The 27,588-nt window shown below is 44.1% G+C and overlaps 1 protein-coding gene across 2 annotated transcripts in view; it reads left to right on the forward strand.

Annotated features, from left to right (window-relative positions):
• IPMK (inositol polyphosphate multikinase) overlaps window positions 1-27,588 on the forward strand; it is a 214,293-nt gene that overhangs the window by 15,977 nt on the left and 170,728 nt on the right. For both annotated transcript variants that reach the window (XM_029609777.1, XM_029609776.1), the window contains exon 2: window positions 1,881-1,966. In XM_029609777.1, coding sequence (XP_029465637.1) covers window positions 1,881-1,966 — 86 coding nt within the window. The remainder of the gene's footprint in view (window positions 1-1,880; window positions 1,967-27,588) is intronic.

The following is a 27,588-nucleotide window of genomic DNA, read 5'->3' on the forward strand; positions in this document are numbered from 1 at the left end:
TTTTCCTATCTCTTCCCATACATTCTCTTTTGTAAACAGAGTTTCGTCTGCTCTACCCCCTCCATTTTCTTGTTAACTAGCGACTGTCCTCCTCCAGGGTCTTCTTTAGTGAACACCAAACTGAAGTATTTAATATTTCTGCCATTTCTTTGTCTCTCGCCACACATTGATCCTTTTCACCTTTCGATTTCACTATACCACTTTGTACCTTTCCCTGATGTATCTGTAAAATGTTTTATCACCTTGCTTTACCTCTTTGGCAATCTTCTGCTTGACTCTTTGCCTTCTTGATTACTTTCTTCATCTTCTCAGTTTCACCAGATATTCTTCATTGTGTTCCTCCCTTTGGGATCCTTTATATTTCTTGAACGCTGTTCTTTTTGCTTTTATTTTATCAGCCTCCTCCTTTGAGAACCAGATAGGTTTCTTATTTCTCTTGTTTTTGTTTACTTTTCTTACATAGATTAGTTGCCTTTGTAATTGCTCCTTTTAGTTTGGCCCACTGTTCTACCTCTCTCATTTTCTCCAAGTCTGCTAGTTCTGCCTCCAGGTATGCCCCCATTTCAAAAAAGTCTGTATTTTTGAAATGTAAAACTCGAGTCTTCATGTGACTTCGCCGATATCGAACCATACCGTTTGATGAACACTGGTGCTGAGGTGGGCACCCACCTGGATATTAGAGACATTATCCCTGTTAGTGAGCCCTAAATGGAGTACAGCTCCCTCCCTCATGGGTTCCATTACCATTTGTTTGAATAGAGCCCCTTGCAGGGCATTCACCATCTGTCAATTTCTGTTAGATTCTACAGAAGGGATTCTCCAGTCTGCGTCCGGCAGATTAAAATCTCCAACAATCACCACTTCTCCCTTCTTTCCCACATTTTAGATATCTTCTACCAGATCTCTGTCTAGTTCTTCCGTTTTTGATTCAGAGGCCTGTAAACCATTCCGTAAAAATGGATGCACGATCATATTTTTATTAGGATGGCCCATAATGCTGCTTCTTTACCTCATCTTTCTTGCAGCTCAGTTGCTTGGATATTGTTTTTAACATAAAGAGCTACTCTTCACCCTTTTTCTTTCCTCTCTGTCCTTCCTTTACAAGTTATAGCCCTGCATGGCCATATTCGAGTCCATGAGATTCCTTGAACCACGTTTCCGTGACAGCAACAATGTCCAAGTCTGCCTCCACCTTTAGGGCTTGCAGGTCTGGGATTTTATTGCCCAGACTATGAGCATTTGTGCTCATACCTTTCCAGCTTTTCTCGTTCATGTTACTGCTTTTCTTGGACTTTTATGTCTTATTCAGATGACTTTTTTTAACCCCTTCACCCATGTCCTTTGTATTTGGGGGGGGGGGGGGAGGGTGACATTCCGATTTCCTTCTGCCACCCCTGTGGTCTAGTTTAAATGCCTTATGGCTAAGGTGGTGTCGTGTGTATGTTTTTTTTTTTTTTTTAATTTTACCAAGAAATCGCAACAATAATCCAGCTGTCCTTAAACTTGGGGCATGCGTACAGTGGGCAAATAGGGTTGAAAGTTGCAAATAATTCACAACTGCGAAAATGAGGTTTTATCTAAATTCAGTATGGGTTTTGCTCTCAGAATTTTACCTATCAAAGGCTATCAAAACACAAAATTAGCAGGTTCAAATATCTTAATTCCTAATTTACAGCAATTCTGTTTTTTGAGGATTGCAGAATAGGTTGCTTTTTTTTTTTTTTTTTTAATCTTCCAGTCCTGGATTGTGGTCAAACAAGCAGAAAGTTGCACTGTTTTTTCTCTGCACAATCAACAATTCACATGTAATCTAGATATTGGCATATCGTATATTTGAATTCCAACATATTGATCAAATAACTTAATGACTTTATTTTTAGGTATATTGCAGCATCCTGATGGCACAGTCCTGAAACAGTTACAGCCACCGCCTCGTGGTCCAAGAGAGCTGGATTTTTACAGCAAGGTATTTGATCTTGAGGAATGTAATTGGCTTTATTATAGAAAGAATGGTACTGCTTCTGGCATCAAGCTAACCATCACAGGCAATTCTTTCTTAGGGCCTTATTTTTTTTCCCCAGTATCTAACATGTTTGTCAGTTTCCTCTTTAACAGTAAGGTATACCTGTCACGTTAATTTTATTTCAAGAGCCACAAAGAAATAACAACCTGTGATAATTGCAACCACTCCCATAATTAATAGTCTCAACTACTATTACAAGCTTTGTCTTTCTCCTTCCTTTATTTTTTTTTTTACATATTTCAAATTGGGGAGAAAGTGCAACATACAGCAGGGGAAACTTTTCTGCTCATTGATTGCTTTTTTTTTTTTTTTTTTTTGTATTGAACCACTAAAAGAAACTGTCATACCATACATGCACTTGAGCTTAATCCGGGAATGTGTTGTGTTCTATTAGTTATCGGGGCAGGGTTCATTTGATAACAGTCTTAACTGTTTCCCTCCACTTCTCCCATGAAGAATAGCAGTGGAAAAATAGTTAGAAAACTTAGGTGCCAGCCAAAAGGCCAGGGCAAAAATGAAGTTTTCCTTGTAATTTTTTCCCACTCTTTTTGTTATTGTTGCTCTTCCTGTTTTGTCCATTTCTGATTTCTTCATTATATGTGTGTAGGGTTTTTTTGTTTTATTGTTTCCTTTGCTTGCTAAATTTTTTTCTCTTCCCTCTAGCTTCTATATCTTCTGCTGCGCCCTCATAAACCAGCCCATTGTGGTAGTGGCAGGTCTCTTTGGGCTTGATCCATTGAGAGATGCCAATTTTTATGTGCCCGGATGACTGGGTACATTTTAGGAATTTTCTACCCCTAGATAATACACAGAAGATGTTTTGAAATTATTGTAATCGGTTGAGTTATTTTGTATTGCAATATGACACATCTCATTGTGTACTGGCACCTCTGCCTTATGGTGTAAGGACATAAGAACAAAGGTTAAGCCACGCTGAGTCAGATCAAAGGTCCACTGAGCCCAGCATTCTGTCTCTGAAGGTGGCCAGTTTGGGTAGATTAATTTATTATTGCTCACTCCCAGGGATAAGCAGTCTCTTTTCCAAAACCTACTGGACTGAGAATGGTATATGGACTTTTCCTCAGAAACTCGTCCTAACCTGTTTCTAAAACCAGCTACCGTATGCTAGATGCCTTGACCATTTCCTTCAGCAACAAATTCTATAACTTTGTATGTTGAGTGAAAAAATATTTCCTTTAAATTGTTTTAAATCTACAACATGTTAAGATTCATGGAGTGTCCCCTAGTCTTGGTAAAATAACTGTCCCCTATTTACCTGTTCCATCTCACTCATGATTTTTATAAACAGCTATCATATGTCCTCCAAGTTGAAGAGCCCTAACCTGTTTAGCCTTTCTTCAAAGGAAGCTGTTCCATCCCTTTTGCAAATTTTGTTGCCCTTCTCTTTGCTTTTTCTTTATTGAGATGGAGCAACCAAACTGCACACAATACTCAAAGTGCTGTCCCACCATGGATTAATACATTTTTATTTTCTCTTCTTTCTGAATCATTTTTAATGTATTGTTTGCTTTTATTGACTGCACACTAAAGGCCGGATTTTAAATCTCCCCCCCCCCCCCCCCCGTGTATAAAATCCGACCTTTTTGCTCACCGAGCCTATTTTCAAAAAGGCCAGGCCACTCGCGTAAAGGCCGGTATGCGCATAGGTGCCGACTTTCCTGCAAGCGGCGGGCCCGGTGGCGTGTTCTGGGTGGGCGGTCCTGGACAGCGCCATTCCTCGCTGTCCTGAAGCCTCTAGTGCCGGCTAACTGCCGGTGCATGTAAGTTATCCCAGGACAAGCAGGATGCTAGTCCTCACATAGGGGTGACGTCATTCACGGAGCCCTAATGTGGGAAAACTTCTGGCAAAGTTTCTAGAAGCTTTTAACTGGCAGCCTGGGGCTACTGAGCATGCCTGGCATGCCATGATATTCCCTGCCACAGGGGTCTCACTTCAGTCTTCTTTTTTCCGCGCTGCTAACTACATCGCGGTTCACAGGAGCCCTGTGAGGTTCTCCTCATAACTTGACAAAAATTAGTGTCAAATTTGCCCATTACGGGTCTCATTCGCTTTGTCACCGGCTGGTGACAAATAACATATTTTCGCTAAAGAAAATACCAACTTTCCATCGGATGTCGACTGAAAAGACTTCAGGCTTCAAAAAGTGCCCGGCCTGCAACCGAACGATGTCCATAACGGACCCGCATACCGAATGCGTTCGGTGCCTTGGCGGAGACCATGACATCGCTGCCTGCTCAAAATGCCAGGAAATGACGGTAAAGGGCAGAAAACTCCGCCAAGAAAAAATGGCACAAATTTTCCAGATTCAATCAGGGCCTTCACCGACGACTTCCACAAAATCTTCGCCGGTAGGCATAACAAAGAAGATACTGATCAAGAAAAGACTTCTGGAGGGTTCGGGGGATGCCTCCTCTCCAACACCCTCCGCATCATTGACAAGGTCAGTATCTAAGCCAAGTTCTAAGCATAAACACCGACGGCATCAATCCATTCCACCGCTTCCGCCGCCGGAGGAACCGATCCCTAAGAAGCAAAAAATTTCATTCGCTTCGGTGCCATCGGTTCCGGAATCGCTACCATCGACATCGCAGCAAGTATCACCTCCAATTACCGACTTGACTGCTTTAATTAAACAGATAGTCACTGATGCCCTGCAGCATCATATTCCGGCGTCATCGTCGATGCTGACCACCGTGTCGATGCCGGCAGAATCGCCGATTGTCTGTACCTTCGATACCGGCTTCACAGCCGATGCCGGCGACTCCACCGATAATGCCGATACTTCAGTCGATGCCGGCATATACGCCGATGCCAGCGATGACTTCATCGATTCCGCTGATGACTTCTTCGATGACAGTTCCATTCTCCCTACACGCACCATTGATGACATCGGTTCCTTCACAAATTCCGATGCCCACGATGACTCCTAGGCCAATTTCATCGATGATTCCAATATCAATGTTCACCTTCAATACTTCATCAATTCCACCTAGTTCGCAATCAATGTCTCTACACAATGGCACCGTCTAAAGTACCTGTGCCAAGAAGAACACCTTCAACTCAAAAGTCATCGGGGAAATTTAAACACTCTTCCTTAACTGCTCCAGACAATTCCACATCTGAAGCACAGTTGCATAGCATCCTCACTAAGAGGTATCAAGACCTCCTGGCCTCATTGCCCATAGCACCTGGTCAAGAAGAAGAGGACAGAGAGTATTCTCCGGATCCTCAAGATCCATTACAAGGACCTTCAGGGGTACCTCCACCTCAGAGGCCGGAACCTCCTCAGTATCATCTTCCTACTTCAGATACTTGGTCAGACACAGAATCTGAGCATTCCTCAGAGGATTTCTTGTCTGACACGTCTCCACCTCAAGCTAAAAAACAGTCACCTCCAGAGGACCTTTCATTTTCCTCTTTTATTCAGGAAATGTCTGAGTCCATACCCTTCCAACTCCAAGCGGAAAAGGATGAGAGGCAGCAGACGCTTGAAATTTTACAATTTGTAGATCCTCCTAAGCACAATCTAGCCATTCCAGTGCATGAAGTGCTATTACAGCTTCAGCAGAGGATATGGGAACACCCATGCACAACCCCTGCTGTAAACAGGAGAGTAGACTCTACTTACCTCGTTCAGGCAGCCCCAGGATTCGAGAAGCCTCAACTTCCTCACAATTCCCTGGTTGTAGAATCTGCTCAGAAGAAATGCCGCAGATCCAGGACTCATGCCTCAATCCCTCCAGGAAAGGACAGTAGATTTTTAGATTTAATGGGCAGAAAAATCTACCAGGGAGCCATGCTCAACTCTAAAATTGCTGCATATCAGCTCTACATGACGCAGCACCAGAGGAATCTCTGGAAACAAATTGAAGAGTTTCTACCATCTCTGCCTCAGCAACAACAGGAGGCAGCACAGCAGATCATCCAAAAGGGGTTAGATGCAGGAAAGCATGAGGTAAGGGCAGCCTATGATGCTTTCGAAACATCATCTAGAACAGCAGCATCAGTGCAAGAAGGTGGGCCTGGCTAAAGGCTTCAGATTTACGCCCGGAAGTCCAAGACAAATTAGTAGACCTTCCTTTTCAGGGAGATAATTTGTTTGGCACCAAGGTGCAGGATGCCGTCGCCCAGCTTCGAGAGCATTCGGAAACCTTGAAACAACTCTCAATGTTACCTCATGACACTGCAACTCATACAGCTCGCAGACCACCACGTAGCGAGGCTAAACGTCCCTTCTACCGACCAAAGAGATACTATCCTCCGGCCTCTAGATCAAGACCCCCAAGGTCTCAACAAAGACCGCAACAAAGACAACAACCTTCGGCAAGGCCACAGCCGCCTCCTCAAACAGGTTCCACCTCGGGCTTTTGAAATAAAATTCAGAGCACAAAGCCAATTACCCAATCCTTATCCCAACTTACCAGTTGGAGGGAGAATTTCCCATTTCTACAAAGAATGGACAAACATAACAACCGATCATTGGGTCCTGTCTATAGTTCATCAAGGCTACCGCCTAGACTTCTTATCTCTCCCTCAGGAGTTTCCACCACAAAACTCTCATCTCAATCACATACCTCAGTTACAAACAGAATTATCTGCTCTTCTGAAGGCAAAAGCTGTGGAACACGTACCACACGCTCAGAGGGGAAGGGATTCTATTCCCGGTATTTCCTAATTCCAAAGAAAACCGGAGGCCTACGTCCCATTCTAGATCTCAGAAATCTCAACAAATTCCTAAGGAAAGAAAAATTCAGAATGGTTTCGCTAGGCACCATGCTTCCACTAATACAAAGGGGAGATTGGCTTTGTTCTCTGGATCTTCAAGATGCATACACACACATTCCTATATTCCCGCCTCATCGCAAGTATCTGCGATTCACAGTAGGACATCAGCATTTCCAATACAGAGTGTTACCATTCGGCCTGGCTTCAGCTCCCAGAGTATTCACAAAATGCCTGGCAGTGATAGCGGGACATTTGCACAAACAAGGTGTTCATGTTGTTCCTTATCTCGACGATTGGCTAATCAAAAGTCAATCACAACAAGGAGCAGTAAACTCTCTGCATTACACAATACAGTTACTTCACAAGCTGGGATTCCTCATCAATTATCAAAAATCCCACCTGAACCCTTCGTATCTACTCCAATTCATAGGAGCAGAATTAAACACAAACATTGCACAGGCTTTTCTTCCAGAAGATCGTGCAATCACACTGTCCCGGTTGGCTTATTCAATTTCCAAACAACAACAAGCGACAGCTCACCAGTTTCTAACCTTACTAGGCCACATGGCGTCAACGGTTCATGTCACTCCTATGGCGAGACTTGCCATGAGACTAACCCAATGGACTCTTCGATCTCAATGGATCCAAGCCATTCAACCACTACATTATCAAATCCAAGTAACCCACCAGCTACGCACCTCGCTACATTGGTGGACAATCAAGGACAATTTACGCAAGGGTTTACCCTTCCAAAAGCAGTCCCTCAGATAACATTAACTACAGATGCATCCACCTTGGGGTGGGGAGCTCACATAGACTCTCTTCAAATGCAAGGAACTTGGACAAAACTCGAAGCCACATATCAAATCAATTTTCTGGAACTTCGAGCTATACGTTATGCGTTCAAGGACTGCCTTTCACACAAAACGGTGCTGATCCAAACAGACAATACGGTAGCCATGTGGTACATCAACAAACAGGGAGGTACGGGCTCGTATCTCCTTTGTCAAGAAGCTGCACAGATTTGGGACCGGGCCTTGAGTCACTCAATGTTCCTACAGGCTACTTATCTAGCAGGAATTCAAAATACACTAGCAGACCGACTCAGTCGCCAGTTCCAACCACACGAGTGGTCTCTGAATCCCTTGATAGTGACCAAGATATTCCAACATTGGGGACAACCAACAACAGACCTCTTTGCGTCGCATCTCAATCACAAAGTGGACAACTTCTGTTCTCTACACAAACAGAAGAACCAGCCAGCCAAGGACGCTTTTGCTCGCCCTTGGAACTCAGGCCTACTATATGAGTATCCTCCAATATCACCAAGACGCTGGTAAAGCTACAACAGGGCAAGGGGTCCATGATACTCATAGCCCCATATTGGCCTCGACAAGTATGGTTTCCCACACTGCTAGACCTTTCAGTCAGGGATCCAATACGCCTGGGAGTAGCTCCCAATCTCATAACTCAGGATCAGGGTCGGTTGCGCCATCCCAACCTTCAATCCCTATCCCTGACTGCATGGATGTTGAAAGCTTGATCCTACAACCACTCAATCTTTCAACTAATGTATCCCAAGTGCTTATAGCTTCACGCAAACCTTCCACAAGAGAGAATTATTCTTTCAAATGGAAACGGTTCACTTTGTGGTGCAAGCAAAACAATATTGATCCCTTCACTTGCCCCACCACTTCTCTTCTAGACTATTTGTACCATCTATCAGACTCTGGTCTTCAGACATCATCAATCAGAGTACACTTGAGCGCAATCTCGGCGTATCATAACAAGATAGGAGATGCACCTATATCTACACAACCTCTCGTCAGTAGAGATGTGTATCGTTTTTCGCCCGAAGTAGGAAATTGAATGAAATTTCCTACTTCGTTGCTGTTTCGTTGTCCCCGAAACCCGAAATGAATTTTCCCCGAATTTCGGGGAAAATTCGGTTTTTGGGTTTGCCTGGGGAGAGGGGCACAAATTTTTTTTTTTTTTTTAAATAAAAAACCACCCCAAACATTTAAATTAGCTATAATACACCCCCCCCCCCCTGATCCCGATCCCTCCCTAAGACTTACAAAGATCCCTGGTGGTCCAGCGGGGTCCCGGCTTCCATTTGCCCTCCGTGCCCGGTGTAGTGCAAGCCCTGCGCCTCAAAATGGTGCCGAATAGCCCGAACTACCATGTCACAGGGGCTTTCGGCGCTATTGGTCAGCCCCTGTCACATGGCCATCGGCGCCATCTTGTGCTCCTATCATGTGACAGGAGCTGACCAATGGCGCCGAAAGCCTCTGTGACATAGTATGGGCAAAGGCTATCGGCGCCATTTTGGTTACTGGCAGCCGAAAACGAAATCGCTCCCGGACCCCTGCTGGACCCCCAGGGATTATTGGCAAGCCTTGGGAGAAAACCCGAATTGTACCACGAAGTATCCGAACCCAAAAACGACCCGGTAGAAAAAAACGAAGCACATCTCTACTCGTCAGTAGGTTTATGAGAGGTCTAACTCACCTTAAACCACCAATTCGGCCTCCAGCCACACAATGGGACCTGAATCTGGTTTTAACAGCATTGATGCGTTCTCCCTTTGAACCCATACATTCCTGTGATTTTAAATTTCTCACATGGAAGACTATCTTTCTTATAGCCATCACATCAGCTAGAAGGGTTAGTGAGTTACAAGCACTAATCACGTATGAACCTTATACAAAGTTCCTACATGACAGAGTGGTACTCCGAACACACCCAAAATTCCTTCCTAAGGTAGTTACAGAGTTCCACTTAAATCAATCCATAGTTCTACCCACATTCTTTCCAAGACCTCATTCTCACCAAGGGGAAAGAGCTTTGCACACTTTGGACTGTAAACGTGCATTGTCTTTTTTTTTATTTGAATCGCACTACTTCCTTAAGAAAATCCAATCAACTTTTTGTCTCTTATGATCCAAATAAGCCAGGTAAAGGAGTGGGAAAGCATACTCTATCCAATTGGTTAGCAGATTGCATACAGTTTTGCTATGAAAAAGCAGGCCTTCCTCTCCAAGGGCGAGTAAAGGCGCATTCAGTAAGAGCAATGTCAACTTCAGTAGCACATTTTCGTTCAGTGCCAATCATTGACATCTGTAAAGCAGCAACATGGAGTTCTCTTCACACCTTTTGCAGTTCATTACTGTTTGGACAAGCAAGGACGACAAGATTCAGCCTGTGGACAATCTGTCTTAAAGAACTTGTTTCCAGTTTAATCCCAGCTCCTTCTACAACCATCCTGCTGTGATCTTCGGCTGCATCATTTCCTCAACAAAGCATCACTGCTTCCTGCATGGACAATGACTCAGCCTCTAGCTTGCTAATCACTCATATGTGAGGACTAGCATCCTGCTTGTCCTGGGATAAAGCAAAATTGCTTACCTTGTAATAGGTGTTATCCCAGGACAGCAGGATGTAGTCCTCACAGAACCCACCCGCCACCCCGCGGAGTTGGGTCTCAGACTTTTATTATTTTAATTTGCTAACGCTTATTGCTACATACCAGACTGAAGTGAGACCCCTGTGGCAGGGAATATCATGGCATGCCGGGCATGCTCAGTAGCCCCAGGCTGCCAGTTAAAAGCTTCTAGAAACTGGGGGGCGCTAGCGAGCAGCGCAGCAAGATGGACGCTTGATTGCTTCGCTCTCCCTTTTCCCCGGCATTATTCGGCAATTTCGTGACAATTTAACCCCGCTGCGAGGAATTTTTAAGCGTACGTGGTGCGGGTACTAGCAAGGATGACGGCTCGCAAAAAAAATGTGGACTTAAAACAATTTGCATTCAGCAGAATTGCAGGAGATTTGCTGGATGACAATGAGGACCAGGCCGAACCCGCTGCGTGCTCAGCGGACATGTTGATGGAACCGGTCTCGGCCATTACTCCAGCGGAGTCCCCGGGAGCACTGGGCCAAGCGGAGTTCCCGACCAGAAGCGAGATGCGCGGCTGGTTTATAGAACTCCGTGCGGATTTAAAAGCTCACAAAGCGGAAATCCTGGAATCCATTACTAATGTTCGAGAAGATCTCAATTCCCTGGGCCACCGGGTCGATGACTTGGACGTTCGAGTAGAGGGCCACGGAATACAAGTTGACTTAATCTCCAAGCAACAGTCCCAGTTAATAGCCGACCTAGAAACCATGTCCGACAAAGTGGAGGATCTCGAAAATCGTTCGAGACGGGCGAACCTCCGTATCAGGGGCATACCGGAAACCGAGGCTTTCGTGGACTGTGTGGCCACCGTCAAAGCTTTATGCCAACATATTTTAGCCTCTACGAGCGGTTCGGCGGAGGGTGACCCCAGCAGCCCGATTATAGATCTTGAGAGGGCGCACAGGGCATTGGGCCCGCGGAAGGAAAATCAACAGAGGGATATCATAGCGAAATTTCATCACTACCGGATCAAGGAGGAGATCCTCAAAGCAGCCAGAGATAACCCTGACTTGAAATGGAAAGACTTACACTTTAGCATATATAATGATCTGGCCCCATCGACGCTTCAAAAGCGCTTTCAGTTACGGGAGGTCACTACAGCTCTGCGAAACGAGGAGATCCGGTACCGCTGGGCATTTCCTTTTGCACTGGTGTTTCAAAGAAAGGGCATTACGTACCGGGTCAAATCGCTATCTGATGCAGTGGAGTGCTTCAAGCAAGCAGGTCTGGAGACGCCATTTTCTGCACCGAAGCCCCAATCATCAGCTCATGTGAACTCGCAGACCCCAAGATGGAGTCGTCCAGGACCGGGAAAAGGCAGACTGCGTAGACAGCGTTCTCAAGTTGCCATGTCGCAGGAAGGACTGGGTTGAAGGAGCCTATGAATAGGTTTGCTATCAGCTGAAATTCTAGGCCCGTTCCATTACTCTTGGTGCGAGGTGCCTTTGGACTGAGATGTATATTTTATGGCACGGTTTGGTTTTGCCGATGCAATAGCTCCTGTTGAATTTACATTTGCCGGGGGAGGGGTGAGGGGGGGATCGGGTTCATGCGGTGTGCGTTTGGCTACCCCACCGATGGGACTCGCGTATTTGTTGCGTGTCTCAAGTTCAATTCGGGGGGAAATAGACGGCTTCATACAGGGGTTAATAATTTTCTAATCTGTGTATTAACCATGGTTTTGATTCTTGTTTTTGGTTATGGAACTGTGATGACTGATTTCAGGGACAGCTTTGATTGGGCTCCTGTTGCGGGGGGTTGGAGGCATTCCTTTCATATTTCATACAGGTATCTTTCCTCTTTCACTGATGGCTATACTAGTTTCCCTTAATGTAAAAGGATTGAACACTTATCGAAAGCGTTTCTTACTTAGGAAAGAAATGCTTCGCTTAAAGGCGGATATTGCCTTTATCCAAGAAACACATCTGAAACGCAGGCATAGTCATCTATTGCGCAGTAGAGAGTATCCTCATGTCTATACAGCTGCCAGTGGCCCTCAACATAAATACACAGGGACGGGTATATTGATCTCCTCTCATTTAGTCTACGATCTCGTGGATAAGGTTGAGGATCCTGGTGGGAGATTTGTTCTCCTTAAAATTCGGATAAACTCCCAAATTTATACTCTAATCTCCCTATATGCTCCCAATAAGGAACAATCCTTATTTTTCCATTCTCTACAATCCACATTATTATCCCATGCTGAAGGGGCATTGATTATCGGAGGGGACTTTAATCTCACCCCCAATAATGCCTTGGATAATTCCACTAGACAGCCTACCTCACGGAACCCTCAGAGGACTCAGCTTAAGGGGCTGCGGGAGGAATGGCAGCTGCTGGACATATGGAGAGACACACATCCACACTCACACTCTTACACTTTCTATTCCCACCCCCATAACAGTTACTCTCGCATTGACTACTTTTTGGTAGACAAAGGGCTGCAACATCAAGTACGCGATGCTGATATAGAACCAATTACATGGTCTGACCATGCTCCTATTAGCCTTAAATTGGAATTGGGGCAAAGGGATCCCGGTGCCCGTTTTTGGAAACTAAATGAGTCACTCTTATCTGACACCCACTTTATTCAGGTATTAGAGTCTCAGCTTAAGGAGTACTTCGATACAAATACCAGCCCGGACATATCCCCGGGGGTGTTATGGGACTGTTCTAAAGCAGTCATCAGGGGCACTCTCATTGCCAAGGCGGTGGAGTGTAAGAGACAACGCCTACTTGATAGAGAAAATTTGATGCAGCAGATCAGCCAACTTACACAGGAACATATGCGCACTCACTCCCAATCATGTTACCAGAAGCTATTAAACCTTAAATCCCAACTCCAGCAATTGGATAATAAGCAGTTGCTGTATGCCCTGGATATCACCAAGCAAGCATATTTTGAGGGGGGGGATAAAGCAGGCAGACTGCTAGCCCGTCAATTGAAGGCGAAAATCTCGCAGAATCATATCTCTAGGATTGTCAACTCAGATGGGGCAAATTTAACGGATTCTACGGGGATTCGGGAGGCGTTTTCGCATTTCTATGCCGACTTGCATAGTTCGGAGAAATCTATATGCCCTGACGCCATTGAGGCCTACTTAGCCCCCATTAGTCTCCCTGGTTTAGATGAGGAATCGCAACGTATTTTGGACTCACCTATCACCGGGGAAGAGGTGGAGGAGGTAATTAAATCTTTAAAACCGGGCAAAGCCCCCGGCTTAGACGGACTATCCGGGGTATATTATAAAAAGTGCTCTACTGCTGTCATTGAACCCTTAACCAACTATTTCAATAGTCTCAGAGAGGATGGTGCTTTAGCCCCGCAGGCCAATGTTGCCGGTATAACAGTTCTTGCTAAGCCCGGTGGGAACCCTACGCAGTGTAGTTCTTATAGACCCATCTCCCTCATAAATGTAGATTTAAAAATACTGGCCCGTATATTAGCACTCAGGTTGAATAAATTTCTTCCCCACCTCGTATATTCAGATCAGGTTGGTTTTGTACCTCGCAGAATGGCTGCGGATAATATTAGGAAGGTCCTGGACCTTATGTGGTGGGTAAAAGAGGCTGGAGAACCGACCGTTCTGTTATCCCTTGACGCTGAAAAGGCCTTCGACCTTGTCCATTGGCCTTTCCTATTCTTCACTTTGCAAAAATTAAACTTTGGCCCTTATTTTCTTCAATGGTTGCATCGGCTGTACGATAATCCCCAAGCCAGAGTCAAAGTTAACAATGGATATGGGAACCCCTTTGCTATAGGGCGGGGAACTCGACAAGGCTGTCCCCTCTCCCCCTTATTATTCGCTCTCTATTTAGAACCTCTAACTGCCTACATTAGGGCGGCCAAGGATATACGAGGAGTGAGGGTAGGGGGACGACAATACAAGTTGTCCCTCTTTGCAGACGACATTTTGATGACACTCACTAGCCCCCTCACTTCCCTGACCGGTGTCATGAGGGAACTCAACAACTTTAGCAATGTGGCGGGTCTCCGTGTTAACTTAGACAAATCCGAACTACTAAACATTAATGTTCCCCCTCGGGATCTGGGGCTGCTGAGGTTACAGTTTCCTTTTAGATGGGCTAAGGCACACATCAAATACTTGGGCATTCTGATTTCAGCCAACCTCACAGAGTTATTTTCCCTTAATTTCAACCCGCTGGTACACAAGCTGACTACTGATCTTAGTCGGTGGAACAAGGCGGCCTTTTCTTGGCTGGGCCGGATCGCGGTCATCAAGATGAATGTCTTGCCTAAATTCTTATATTTTTTTGCTGCTCTCCCAGTGGTCATTCCTTCCCAGATACTTCGCAATTGGCAGAAAAAGGTCTTTGACTTCATCTGGAGGCGCAGACCCCCCCGGATCTCCAGATCCGTGTTATTTTTACCCAAAAGTCAGGGTGGTCTTGCGGTGCCTAATTTAATGTGGTACTATTATGCTGCCCAACTACGGGCGATCTTTGATATAGCCCGCATGCCGGCCTTGAAGCAATGGGTGCATATTGAACAAGAACTTGTGGGCTCTATGGGGATAGCGGCGTTATTTTGGCAACCAAGGTGTACCTGGAGACCACTCGTTCGCCTTCCCAGTTCTTTGGCGACTACATTAAAGATATGGAATATTATTAAACCAAAGTTAGTGGGCAGCCACCAATAATTTTACCAATCATCCCTATTGCATAACCTCCATCTTGTGGTGGGGTTCCAATCTTCTCGGATGGGAGATTGGTGTGACCGGGGTATACATTCCATAGGTCATCTCTTGCAGCAGGGCGCTCTTATTGGCAGGGATAGATTTTTTGCCTTGTATGATTTGGACCACAGAGATTTTCTTTTATATGAACAAGTTATACATTTCATACGCAGTATCATTCGGTGCGGTTCTCTAAGACCTGGCAGATCGCTATTGGAAGCGTATCTCCTAAGGGGGGATGCTTTGACCGGGGCGATCTCTAAACTTTACCAGCTTTTCTTCCCCCCTGAACCGGCCGGTTGCAAATATCGGCAGCAATGGGAACGTGATCTTGGCAAGCAATTTGATCAGAAGACGTGGGATGAGGCTTTTCTTTTAGCACGACATTGCTCTGTTTCTGCCAGGTTGCAGGAGAACTGCTACAAAATGATATTTAGGTGGTATCTCACCCCAGATAGGCTGCACCATATGTACCCCAACCTGCCATCCCTTTGCTGGAGGTGTAGTAAGGGCGAGGGTACCTATATGCATATTTGGTGGTCCTGTACATGCATTCTTCCTTTCTGGGAGGCCATGTTTACCCTGCTCCATGATATCTTGGGGGTGGACATGCCCTTGTTGCCTGAAATAGCGCTACTAAATATGTTTCCCGCCACTCTAGACAAGTATCAAAAGAAATTTGGGTCCCAGTTCTTCATTGCTGCCCGTAGCTCTTTAGCTCGACAATGGAAGTCGCCTTCGTTACCTTTAGTCTCTGAGGTCACGGCGAAATTGCATTCGATATGTCATTTGGCATCCCTTACTGCTGCTAAACATCATAGGCAAGCCTCATTTAAAAAAATTTGGAATCCTTTTGCAATCTATTTATCGCACTTGTAGATGCTATACTTGCTCGATAGGGGACACGTTTTTCAAGTCATTGCTGTATATGATATCTCAGTGCCTTGATCAGCAGGAATGCTTTCTGCCCCGCGCTGTGATTTTGATTTTGATTTTCAATTTTTGCTGTTGTAGTATTATGTATTGTGCCACAAACTTCATCTGCCTCTGTATTACCGTTCTTGAATACACATTGTGGCTCCAAGCCGGAATAGTCATCCAACCGTATGTTTCCATGCTATGGTTTTGGTTTATTGTATTGTAAGATTTTCCCTGTTGCTGTCATTCTGGGGGGGGGGGTGTGGGGGAAATGAATGGGGGTCTCACCGGAGACAAAGAAAACCAAGACTTGAATCCTTTTGGTTGTATTTGTATTACTCATTGTGGATTTTATTGTGTATTCAAGTTCAATAAACATTTAAATTTAAAAAAAAAAAAAAAAAAGCTTCTAGAAACTTTGCCAGAAGTTTTCCCGCATTAGGGCTCCATGAATGACGTCACCCCTATGTGAGGACTACATCCTGCTGTCCTGGGATAACACCTATTACAAGGTAAGCAATTTTGCTTTACTTCAGGTCGGGCCCTGAAGTAACTTGTGAAAGATACAAAAAAAAAAAAGGTTTTAGGGGGTAGGAAAGTTCCCTCCCAGTCCGCTCCTAAATTGGAGTGAACTGGGGGAGCCCCGATCTTGTTGCCGAGCGAATTAGCTTAATTCTACCCCCCTTGCGTGTGCTGCCCAGGAGTTTTTAAAAATCTACCCCAAAGTATAGGATTTCAACATATTCACAATGACACTTTAATATTCTTCATGAATGTTGTGCCTTGCTTGGGGATGTTTTTAGTATAATAAAAATGAAGAATATCTTTTTTTTTTCCTGGGTGATGACTCCTAATACAAAGCCCATCATTGTGTAGCTAGAATTGAGATTTTTTTTCCCTTATGCATAACTTTGGACTTGTCCCCATTATTTCATCTGCCATTTAGATGCCCCGTCTGCCAGTTTCTCAGAGTTCTTCTGCAGTTCCTCACAATTTGCTTGTGTGATTACTTTGAATAATCTTGTGTCGTGTAGATTTGATCACCTCATTTGTAGCTGCTTTTTTTCCAGATTATTTATGAAGGTTATTAACCTTTCTTCATTGGGGAAAACTGACTATTTAGTCCTACTCTGTTTCCCATCTTTTAACCTGGTATCGGTCCATAATAAGTCAACACCTCCTATTCCATTAATGTTTAATTTTTCCTGAGGAGTTTCATGAGGGACTCTCAAATGGCCTTCTGAAAATACAAATATACTATATCAACCTGTTCACACTTATCCATATATTTATACAATTTTCAAAAATCCAGTAGATTAAGAACATAAGAAATTGCCATGCTGGGTCAGACCAAGGGTCCATCAAGCCCAGTATCCTGTTTCCAACAGAGGCCAAACCACAAGAACCTGGCAATTACCCAAACACCAAAAAGATCCCATGCTACTGATGCAATTAATAGCAGTGGTTATTCCCAAAGTAAACTTGATTAATAGCAGTTAATGGACTTCTCCTCCAAGAACTTATCCAAACCTTTTTTGAACCCAGTTACACTAAAACTGCACTAACCACATCCTCTGGCAACAAATTCCAGAGCTTTCTATCTGGCCTGCACGTCGGCCCACAGGAAATCCACTCAATTGTTTGTTTCTTTCGATACCATCAAATTGGGAAATTCTGTGGGAAAGCAGACCCTCTCCTCCTGGTTAGTGGATTGCATTTCCTTTTGCTACCAGCAAGCAGGCATTCCGCTGCAAGACCGTGTAAAAGCACACTCTGTCAGGGCCATGGCGACATCAGCACACCTCCGTTCGGTGCCGCTCGCTGATATTTGTAAGGCTGCTACCTGGAATTCTCTCCATACCTTTGCAGCTCATTATTGCTTAGATAAGACTGGCAGACAGGATTCCATCTTTGGCCAGTCTATTCTACTCAACGTGTATTCAGTTTAACTTCCCAACATCTTCCACCCCTGTTGTTGTGCCTGTTGCACGTCTTTGGGTGCATTTGGTGTATTGCTCTGGCATCCTCAGCTCGGTACTCACCCATATGTGAGGACTACCATCCTGCTTGTCCTGTGAGAAAGTAGAGTTGCTTACCTGTAATTGGTGTTCTCACAGGACAGCAGGATGTTAGTCCTCATGAAACCCGCCCGCCACCCCGCAGAGTTGGGTTCGTTTACGTTTTCTTTTATTTTTCGCATGTACTTTTTACTATAAGACGAGACTGAAGGGGGACACTTGCGGATGCAGGGTCAGTGTATTGCTGGGCATGCTCAGTAGGTGCCAGTCAAAGTTCTAGAAACTTTTTTCAAAAGTGTTCCGTGATTGGGCTCCATCCTGATGATGTCACCCATATGTGAGGACTAACCTCCTGCTGTCCTGTTAGAATACCGGTTACAGGTAAGCAACTCTGCTTTTCTGACATTGCTTCTGAGTCGTGCTCCATGGCGTTTCATTTCGTGACCCCTAGTTCTGTTGGATTCATTTCACCGGAAAAGGTCTGTTTGTGCATCATTTAAAACCTTTCAAGTATCTGAAGGTCTGCATCATATCTCCTCTACTCCTCCTCTCGTCCAGGGTATACATATTTAGGTCCTTTAGCCTCTCTTCATAAGTCATTTGATGGAGACCTCCCACCATTTTGGTTGCCCTTCTCTGGACCGCCTCCAACCTGTCTCTGTCCCTTTTGAGATACGGTCTCCAGAACTGAACACAGTACTTCAGGTGAGGCCTCACGAAGAACCTGTCAAGGGGATTATCACTTCCTTTTTCTTACTAGATATTCCTCTCTCTATGCAGCCCAGCATTCTTCTAGCTTTAGCTATTGCCTTGTCACATTGCTTCGCCATCTTTAGATCGCTAGACACTATCACCCCAAGGTCTCTCTCCTGTTCCTTGTACAGCAATGCTTCACCCCCCATTGCATACAGTTCCTTCTGATTACCACATCCCAGATGCCTGACTACACTTCTTGTCATTAAATCCCAGTTGCCATATTTTCGACCACTTTTCGAGCTTCCTTAAATGACGTCTCATTCTCTCCACTCCTTCAGGTGTGTCAACTCTGCAGACCTTAGTATCATCCGCAAATAGACAAACTTTACCTTCTATCCCTTCTGCAATGTTGCTCACAAAGACGTTGAACAGAACCGGTCCCAACACCGATCCCTGCGGCATTCCACTTAACACTGTTCTCTCTTCAGAGTTGGTTCCATTTACCATCCCACTCTGTCTTCTATCTGTCAACTAGTTTATAATCCAAGCCACCACCTTGGCGCTCACTTCCAAGCTTCTCATTTTGTTCATGAGTCTTCTGTGCGGGACCGTATCAAAGGCTTTTCTAAAATCCAAGTAAATCACATCATGCTTTCTTCCCTGATCCAATTCTCTAGTCACCCAATCAAAGAAATCAATCAGACTAGTCTGACAGGACCTTCTCTTGGTGAATCCGTGCTGACGTGGATCGAGCAAGCCACCATAATATAGGTAGTCCACTATCCTTTCTTTCAGCAGAGTCTCCATTAATTTTCCCGCCACTGAGGTGAGGCTAACCGGCTTGTAATTTCTAGCCTCCTCTCTGCTCTCACTGTTGTGAAGTGGACCATCACTGCTCTTCTCCAGTCACTCGTCACCACTCCGTTTCCAGGTCACTCAGCGGACCCCCCAGCACATCTCTGAGCTCCCTAAGTATCCTCAGATGAATCTCATCACGCCCTATGGTTTTGTCTACTTTCAGTTTTCCTAGCTCTTCCCATACATTCTCTTCTGTAAATGGGGTTTCATCAAATCTACCCCCCATCTGCAGCCTTATTAACCAGCAACTGTCCTTCTCCAGGGTCTTCTTTAGTGAATACCAAACTGAAGTATTTGTTTAATATTTCTGCCTTTTCATGGTCTCTTTCCACACATTGATCCTTTTCACCTTTCGGTTTCACTATGCCACTTCGGATCTTTCTCCTTTCTCTGATGTATCTGAAAAAAGCTTTGTCACCTCTCTTTACCTCTTTGGCAATCCTTTCTTTCGACAGACATTTTGCTTTCCTGATTACTTTCTTCATCTCTCTATTTAACCAGATATTCTTCCCTGTGTTCCTCTTTTTTTTTTTTTTTTGGGGATCCTTTATATTTCTTGAATGCTGTTCTTTTTCTTTTTCTTTTATCAGCCACCTCCTTAGAGAACCAGATATTTCTTTTGCTTTTGTTTAATTTTCTAACATAAAGATTAGTTACCTTTGTGATTTGCTCCTTTTAGTTTGGCCCACAGTTGTTCCACCTCTCTCATTTTCTCCCAGTCTTCAAGTTCCATCTCCAGGAATTTTCCTATTTCAGGAAAAGCCTGTATTTTTTAAGTTCGAAACTCAGGTCTTCATGAGACTTCTCCGTATCCTGTTTGTAATATCAAACCATACCATTTGATGATCACTGGTGTTAAGGTAGGCCCCCACCTGGACATTTGAGACTTTATCCCCGTTTTGTGAGCATTACGTCAAGAATAGCTCCCTCCCTTGTGGGTTCCATTACCATGTGTTTGAATAGAGCCCCTTGCAAAGCATACACTATCTCTCTACATTTTAGATTTTGCAGGAGAGATCCTCCAGTCTACATCCGGCAGATTAAAATCTCCAACAATCAACACATCTCCCTTCCTTCCCATCTTTTGAATGTCTTCAGTCAGCTCTCTGTCTAGTTCTTCCATTTTGAGTCTGAGGCCTATCATCTATTCCAGTAAAAATGGATGCACCATTCTCTTTTTTTCTTTTTTTAGGATGGCTCATAATGCTTCTTCTGTATCCCCTTTTCCTTGCAGTTTAGTTGCTTGGATATTGTTTTTGACATAAAGAGCTACTTCTCCCCCTTTTCTGTCCTGTCCGTCCGTCCTTAACAAGTTATAGCCTGGTGTGGCTGTATCCCAATCATGTGATCCGTGAATTATGTCTCCGTAACAGCAACAATATCCAAGTCCACCTCCACTACTAGGGCTTGCAGGTCTGGGATTTTATTTATAAGCCCTCAGTTCCCCTGTGTTTGTCCCATGTTTTCTTTAATTCAGGTACTGTCCTTATCTCCACCACCTCTACTGGGAGTCTGTTCAGGCATCCACAACTCTCTCTAAAGAAATATTCCCGAGTCTGCCCCGTCTCACCCTCTTCCCATGTCTGTGATCCAAAGTCTTCTATCTGTTGCCTCCTAAACATTGAGAACCTCTGGAGAAATATAAGACTGATGTATTTAAATGCCTCATTATTCAGGGTATACATGTTTAGATCTTTGTCTATCCCCCCCATATGCTTTACAGCAAACAAGTCCCTCTTGTTTACATCCTATTGAAGGTTTGGTTTCCGAGAATTGTATGCAGTATTCCAAATGAGGCCTTTTTTTTTTTTTTTTTTTTTTATCTGCTGACCATTTTTCTCCCTATGGGGGAAATTTTCAAAAGCATTTACACACTTAAAACTGTTTTACATGGTTAAAGTGTATTTACATATGTAAGCAGGCTTTTGAAAATTGCTACAATACATGCTTTTGAATTGTCCAGAGGATTTACCTGCATTAAGTGCACTTACATTTATTTATTTATTTTATTTAATTTAAGGTTTTTATATACCGGCAATCATGAGCACATATCTTGCTGGTTTACATGAAACGGGAGTGCATTAAATACATCAACTAGAACTGTGGTGATCGAAGGAGCAGTTACAAATAACAAGGGTAGCAGAACTTGGATAAGAAGGAAGAGATAGGAAAGAATAAACGGTTGAACGGTATACAAATACATTAAATGCTATGTAAAAATGGCATGATTAATGGCTGAGTATTTGAAGTCCTTGGTTTGTATCTATGACGTGATATTAGATTGTGTCTGGGAAAGCTTGCTAGAATAACCAAGTCTTAAGTCCTTTCCTGAAAGTTAAGAGGCAAGGTTCCAGTCTGAGATCTGTGGGAATGGAATTCCACAGAGAAGGGCCAGCAGTGGAGGTGGCACGATCTCTTAGAGTGATGTGTTTGGTCATTTTCGCAGGGGGAACTTTGAGGGCGCCTCGGTAGACATTTCTGGTAGGTCTTGTCGAGTTGTATACTTGGAGGGGGATTTGTAGATCGAGGGAGATGCGTTGATGAATAGTTTTGAAGATGACACAAATGGCTTTGTACATGATACGGAAGTGGACGGGTAGCCAATGTAACTCTTTCAGAATGGGGGATATGTGGTCTCTCTTTCTTGCGCCTGTTAGTAATCGAGCTGCTGAATTTTGAACCATCTGTAGTGGTTTGGAGTAGGAAGAGGGCAGACCTAGCAATAGGGAATTGCAGTAGTCTAATTTTGCAAAAATGACTGCTTGGATGATCGTTCTGAAGTCTTGGGCATGGAAAAGAGGTCTTATCCTCTTCAGAATCTGGAGTTTATAGAAGCAGTCTTTGGTTGTTTTGTTGATATGGGCCTTGAAGTTTAGCCGGTTGTCTATTATCACTCCTAAGTCTCGAACTTGTGTGGTAGGTAGGTTGGTGGGAAGAGTAGTGTTGGAGATGTTGGTTTCTGGAGAAATGAGAAGGATTTCTGTCTTAGAAGAGTTTAAGATGAGGTGTAGGTTGTTTAGTAGTTGTTTGATTTTCAGGTGGCATGATTCCCAGTAGTCAAGAGTTTCAGAATATGTATCTTTGATGGGGATGATGATTTGGATATCGTCTGCATAAAGGAAGTACTTTAGATTGAGGTTGGTGAGAAGTTGGCAGAGAGGAAGAAGATAGATATTAAATAGGGTTGGAGATAATGAAGAACCTTGAGGGACTCCTATGACAGAGTCAAATCTAGAGGATTCCTTGTTTTGGATTTTAACTTTGTAACCTCTGTTATTGAGAGAGGTTTTGAACCAGGATAGGACGGTGCCGCTGATTCCTATAGACGAGAGTTGGTTTAGGAGGATTGCGTGGTTGACCGTGTCGAACGCTGCTGAGAGGTCTAACAAGATCAATAGGAATGAGTTTCCTTTGTCAAGGCCCATTAAGATATAATCTGTCAACGAGGAGAGGAGGGATTCTGTGCCTCGATTTTTTCTGAAGCCGTGTTGTGGGGTGAAGAGAAGATTGTTGTCTTCGATGAAATCTGAGAGTTGAGAGTTCACGAGTTTTTCCATGATCTTGGCGATGAATGGGAGGTTAGCTATGGGGCGGAAGTTGTTGGGTTCCTTCGGGTCAAGGTTAGGTTTCTTTAAGAGCGGTGAGATTGAGGCCATTTTGAGGTCATCAGGGCAGATTCCTTGGGCTAGAGAGCAGTTGATGATATTTGTCAAAGATGTGGCTATTGTGTCTGGAATAGATAGAAGTAATTTGGAGGGGATGTGGTCTGCAGGATGAGATGAAGGTTTCATTTTTCTCAGGATGGCTTGTATCTCAGTGGAGGCTACAGGTTCAAAGGTGTTTAAGCTGGCATTTTTGTGTGCAGGTTGTTGATATGTCTGGAGGGCTGCTGTGTCGGGAGGCAGTTGTGTTAGGAGATTGGAAATTTTATTTTGGAAAAACTGAGCGAGTTCTTCGGCTTTGGACTGAGCCATATTGCCGGGGATTTCTCGCGGTATGGTTTGAGTGAGGCTGGAGACATAGGCGAAGAGGGCTTTAGCGTCAAAGACCAGGTTGTGAATCTTGGATGCGTAAAAATCTTTTTTTGATGTTGAGGTGAGGGATTTGTACTGGTAAAGTGTGGATTTGTATGATGAGATGGTGGTGTCGCAAGGGGTTTTACGCCAGGTCATTTACCCACTTACATGGGTAAATGACTTTTGAAAATTGCTATGAGAGTATGTTGCATGTACATGCGCAGCTCCTTTGAAAATTCACCTCTATGCACACAAGAATCTTTCTGGCTCTTGTTGTTGCCTATCCACATTTGGCCACCTTGAGGTCATCAGATATGAACACCGCTAGATCCTGCTCTTTCTTGCTTAGAAGAATTGCACCCCCTATATTGTACTGCCTCTGGGGTTTTGCAGCTTAAATACATGACTTGGCATTTTTTTTTAGCATTAAACCTTAGCTGCCAGAATCTGGGCCATTGTTTTCCAGTCTTCTCCTGACCACGTACCTAATGAGTCAGATTTTCAGGGTTGCCACAATGAATATGCATATGAGAGATTTGCATACCCTGGGTCTCCAGTTTACACAAATCTCTCATGCATATTCATTGTGGCAATCCTGAAATCCGACTGGTTAGGTGCACCTCCAGAAGAGTGCTGGGAAACACTGATCTAGACCATTCCTCAGTCAATCCTCAGTCTTCTGATGACTCTCACTATCAAAGTTATCTGGATTATCCAGCTGAGTCTGGTCAGGGTCAGAAAAATTGCAGTCCTAAAGTTAGCTGGAAGAGAGAAAAAAGTTGTCAGGACTTAGCAGTGACTGGCTCCCTGCTCTCCTACCCACCAGGATAAAATAAAGAAGCATGGGGTAGGCAGCCTCCTGGACACCCTACTCCAAGATATTTAAAAATTGTGCTGCCTACTGGCAGGGTTCCCCCCTCCCCTACCTTAAAAAAAAAAAAAAAAAAAAAAAAGTCTTCAAATCCCTACTCCCTCACTCTATATCCTCGGAGCCCCAACAATCTCCCTAATACAGAGCAGAAAGAGATGAGAATTCTGTCCCTTCCCTACATTGTGTGTTGTATATTGGTTTTGGTTTTTTTTTTTTTTAAAAACAGGAAGCCCAACTTTCTTCACGGCTGCAAGGTCTTCCCCTCCCCCCATCTCATTTTATACCACCATTGAGTTTAGGCAGCTCGACAGCTTTCATCGTGGCTTTGTAGTTTTTCTGTAATGTTTTTCATTTTTCACAAGAAGTCTGGCACTTTGGAAGAAGCACCTGCTGTCTTTTAGCTGACATGTGACCTTGTTTAAGCCTTGTGGCTCAGGAAAATTATAGTTTTGAGTCTGTACTGGGTAGAGCAAGGCAATTGAGCTTGTGTCGTGTAAACTCTGCAGATGAATGGGGTGTGTTTTACAGGGGAGGGAAGCTGGACTATTGTCTGCTGTTTGATAACTTTAAATCCTTAGTTCTGTGGCTTTGACTCAAGTTAAGCTTTGCTGAAAATTGACTGGGGTAATGTTTATTGCTCTGTGTTGAAATGTAAAAGTTTCTTAAATAGTTTAACAAATGACAGTGATATTTTTCAGTCAAAGAATTTAAGAATTCACTGTTCATCTTAAGGATCTGTTTGAAGGTCCCTAGCAGCCTGTATAAATTTCCTTTTCCAGGCATATTTTGTGAGGTGCCAGTTCTGATGTCATGCTTAAACACCACTTTGGGTTGTGCAATTTAACCTGATGAAATTCTGTTTTGAAAAAGATTTTGTGCATCATTTAAAGCAGTGTTTCACAATCTTTTTGTGCCAGAGGCCCTCCTACATTAACAAAATAGTGAGGCACACCAACCTCCCTAGAGCGCAGGTAGTGTGGATATAGAGAAGACTTGTATTGGCAAAAGACAAGCTAGGAAAGCCCCCACCAGTCTCTTCTAAATTTTAAAGCAAAGGAGGAGAGGGGCGAAGATACCCATGAGCTCATTCTGACGGACCAGCTCTCTGTACACAAATAGAGGAGAGGTGAGAAGTTGGTGTGGGGCTGGCTGCCTCACTTGACTACTCGAGCTCCTTGGCAGTTGGTGCTTCCAACCCTCATTGAGTCACATTCAGTGCTCCGTGCACGCACTCTGACTCACTCAGCTTTGAAGATAACAGAGACTGGAAGGACTCAAATTGGGAAGATGAGGAGGTGCTGTGTGAGCTGCTCAAAGTGGATTTCGGCTATTTGGGCCCTGCATGCTGCCGCCTGACCAGCTCTGGAGCTGAGGCTGTAGCTAAGAAGAAAAGACATGCCTGATTACACATGTTCTCAGAAAGAAACTCTTCCAAGTTTAAGAAACTCTGCTGGTATCTGTTGCTGAGCAGCAGGCAATGATTTTTTTTTTCCAGTGTAGACCTAATGAGGGCTGGAGGCATATTGCTTGGGGAAATACTGATATAAAGTGCTGTAAAATACTTTTTGATGACAGAACTTGCTAGCTGCACTAATATAATTTTACAAATGGAAGTGGTAGCAGATGATTTCTTATTTTCTTGCTGTAACTTGTTGTGCATAAGAGTATGATGCACATGCTACTCCTAGGGGCATTCTGCACAATTGCGCAGCATTCTGCTCTGACACAGATTTTCTCAAATCCATTCCAAATTTGGCTGCACCACCCTGGAGGGAGGAAGAGTAATTGTTCCTTATGCAGTCCACAAGGAAGCTGTCAGATTTGGGCTGGGAAGAAATAGTGTGGCTGGAAGGGGGGGTAGCACAGTAGGTAGGATGAGGCCTGCTGGGAGGGAGGGGGAGAAAGATTCTGTGCAGTGGGAATCAGTTTGAGCCTGCTGGTCAGAGAACAAGTGAATGAGTCAGTATAGTGGGGGATGAGTCAAGCCTGCTAGAAGAAAGAGAATCAGCATGGTGGGGGTTGAGTTGAGCCTGAGGGGGGGGGGGTGGGGAATGAGCAGTAGTGGTATCAAAGTTGGAGGGGATCACAACTGTGTCTTGACCTAAGGAGAGTGGATGGTTATCAAAACTGGGAAGGGAGAGATGATTTTGGGGGGAGGTGGGGAGGAAGATAGTATGAGTAGTGAAGGTCAAGACTAGGGTGAAGAGTACGGTAAAGTTGAGGCTTGGAGGAGAGACAGACTTGGGGAGGGAGAGCTGGAAGGGGCTGAAAGAACTTGGCAGGGTCAATCCTGGGGAATTGGGTAGGAAAAGGGGGAGCTGGGGGGGGGGGGGGGCAGGGGGAGAGAATGAGGGCGGCAACCGGATCTTGCATACTCCATTGAGAGCTCTGCAAAAGAAAAGGTAACTTTTTTTTTTTTTTCAATTGGATCATGGATCTGGATTGGCCACTGTTGGAAACAGGATGCTGGGTTTGATGGACCTTTGGTCTGACCCATTATGGAAAATCTTATGTTCTTAAGGTCTGGCAAAATGCTTTTCAATATGCATGCTATAATTTGCTGTGGCTATGGTGGTGTTCTTTAAAAGGTAATCCGAAATGGCTTTGAATAAGACTTCTTTGCAACTTTTTCTTAATGTCTTTTATATATCACATTTCTGTGGAATTGGATACAGTAAAAGGAAATATTTGAGCTGGCCCATGCCACATTATTTTTCTATGTGAGAAAAAGAAAATTAGAAATTTTGGTTTTCCTCCCATGGGAAATAGGAGCTACATTGATAAAAGGAAGGCCAGCAAGGCTTGCTCCTCCTCGTAGCTTGGATAAATATTGGAGGATGGAGGCAGAGAGGAGCCTGCTAATAGAAACTATAGTTGGCCTCTGCTCTAGTTCCTCCTTGCTCTGAGGTGAATTTTCAAACCATTTTACTATACATGAGTAAACTTTAGCACATACACACATAAGTAGCTTGTATTCATCAAAAGCTTGTAACATCAAAAGCATATTTTCGGTCATGCAAGCACATTTATGGTCTGGGAGCATTCTGGGACAGGGCCAAGAGGTATATGTACAAGTTACTATTTTATAAGATGCATGCACATTTTGTCAACTTATTTGTGTAATTCTATATCCGCTAGTTATCTTGCACATTTGATATCAGTCTTGTCTATTGTTTGCTATTAGTTGGGTGGGGGGTCTTGGTGAAGAGTGAAAAACTAAGAGGGTCTCAGCAAACTGGTGATATCAATTATACAAATATGTTTTAAAATATACCGACCATATAAAC

This window comes from Rhinatrema bivittatum, chromosome 7 (assembly GCF_901001135.1).
Source record: "Rhinatrema bivittatum chromosome 7, aRhiBiv1.1, whole genome shotgun sequence".
In the NCBI taxonomy this organism is placed as follows: domain Eukaryota; kingdom Metazoa; phylum Chordata; class Amphibia; order Gymnophiona; family Rhinatrematidae; genus Rhinatrema; species Rhinatrema bivittatum.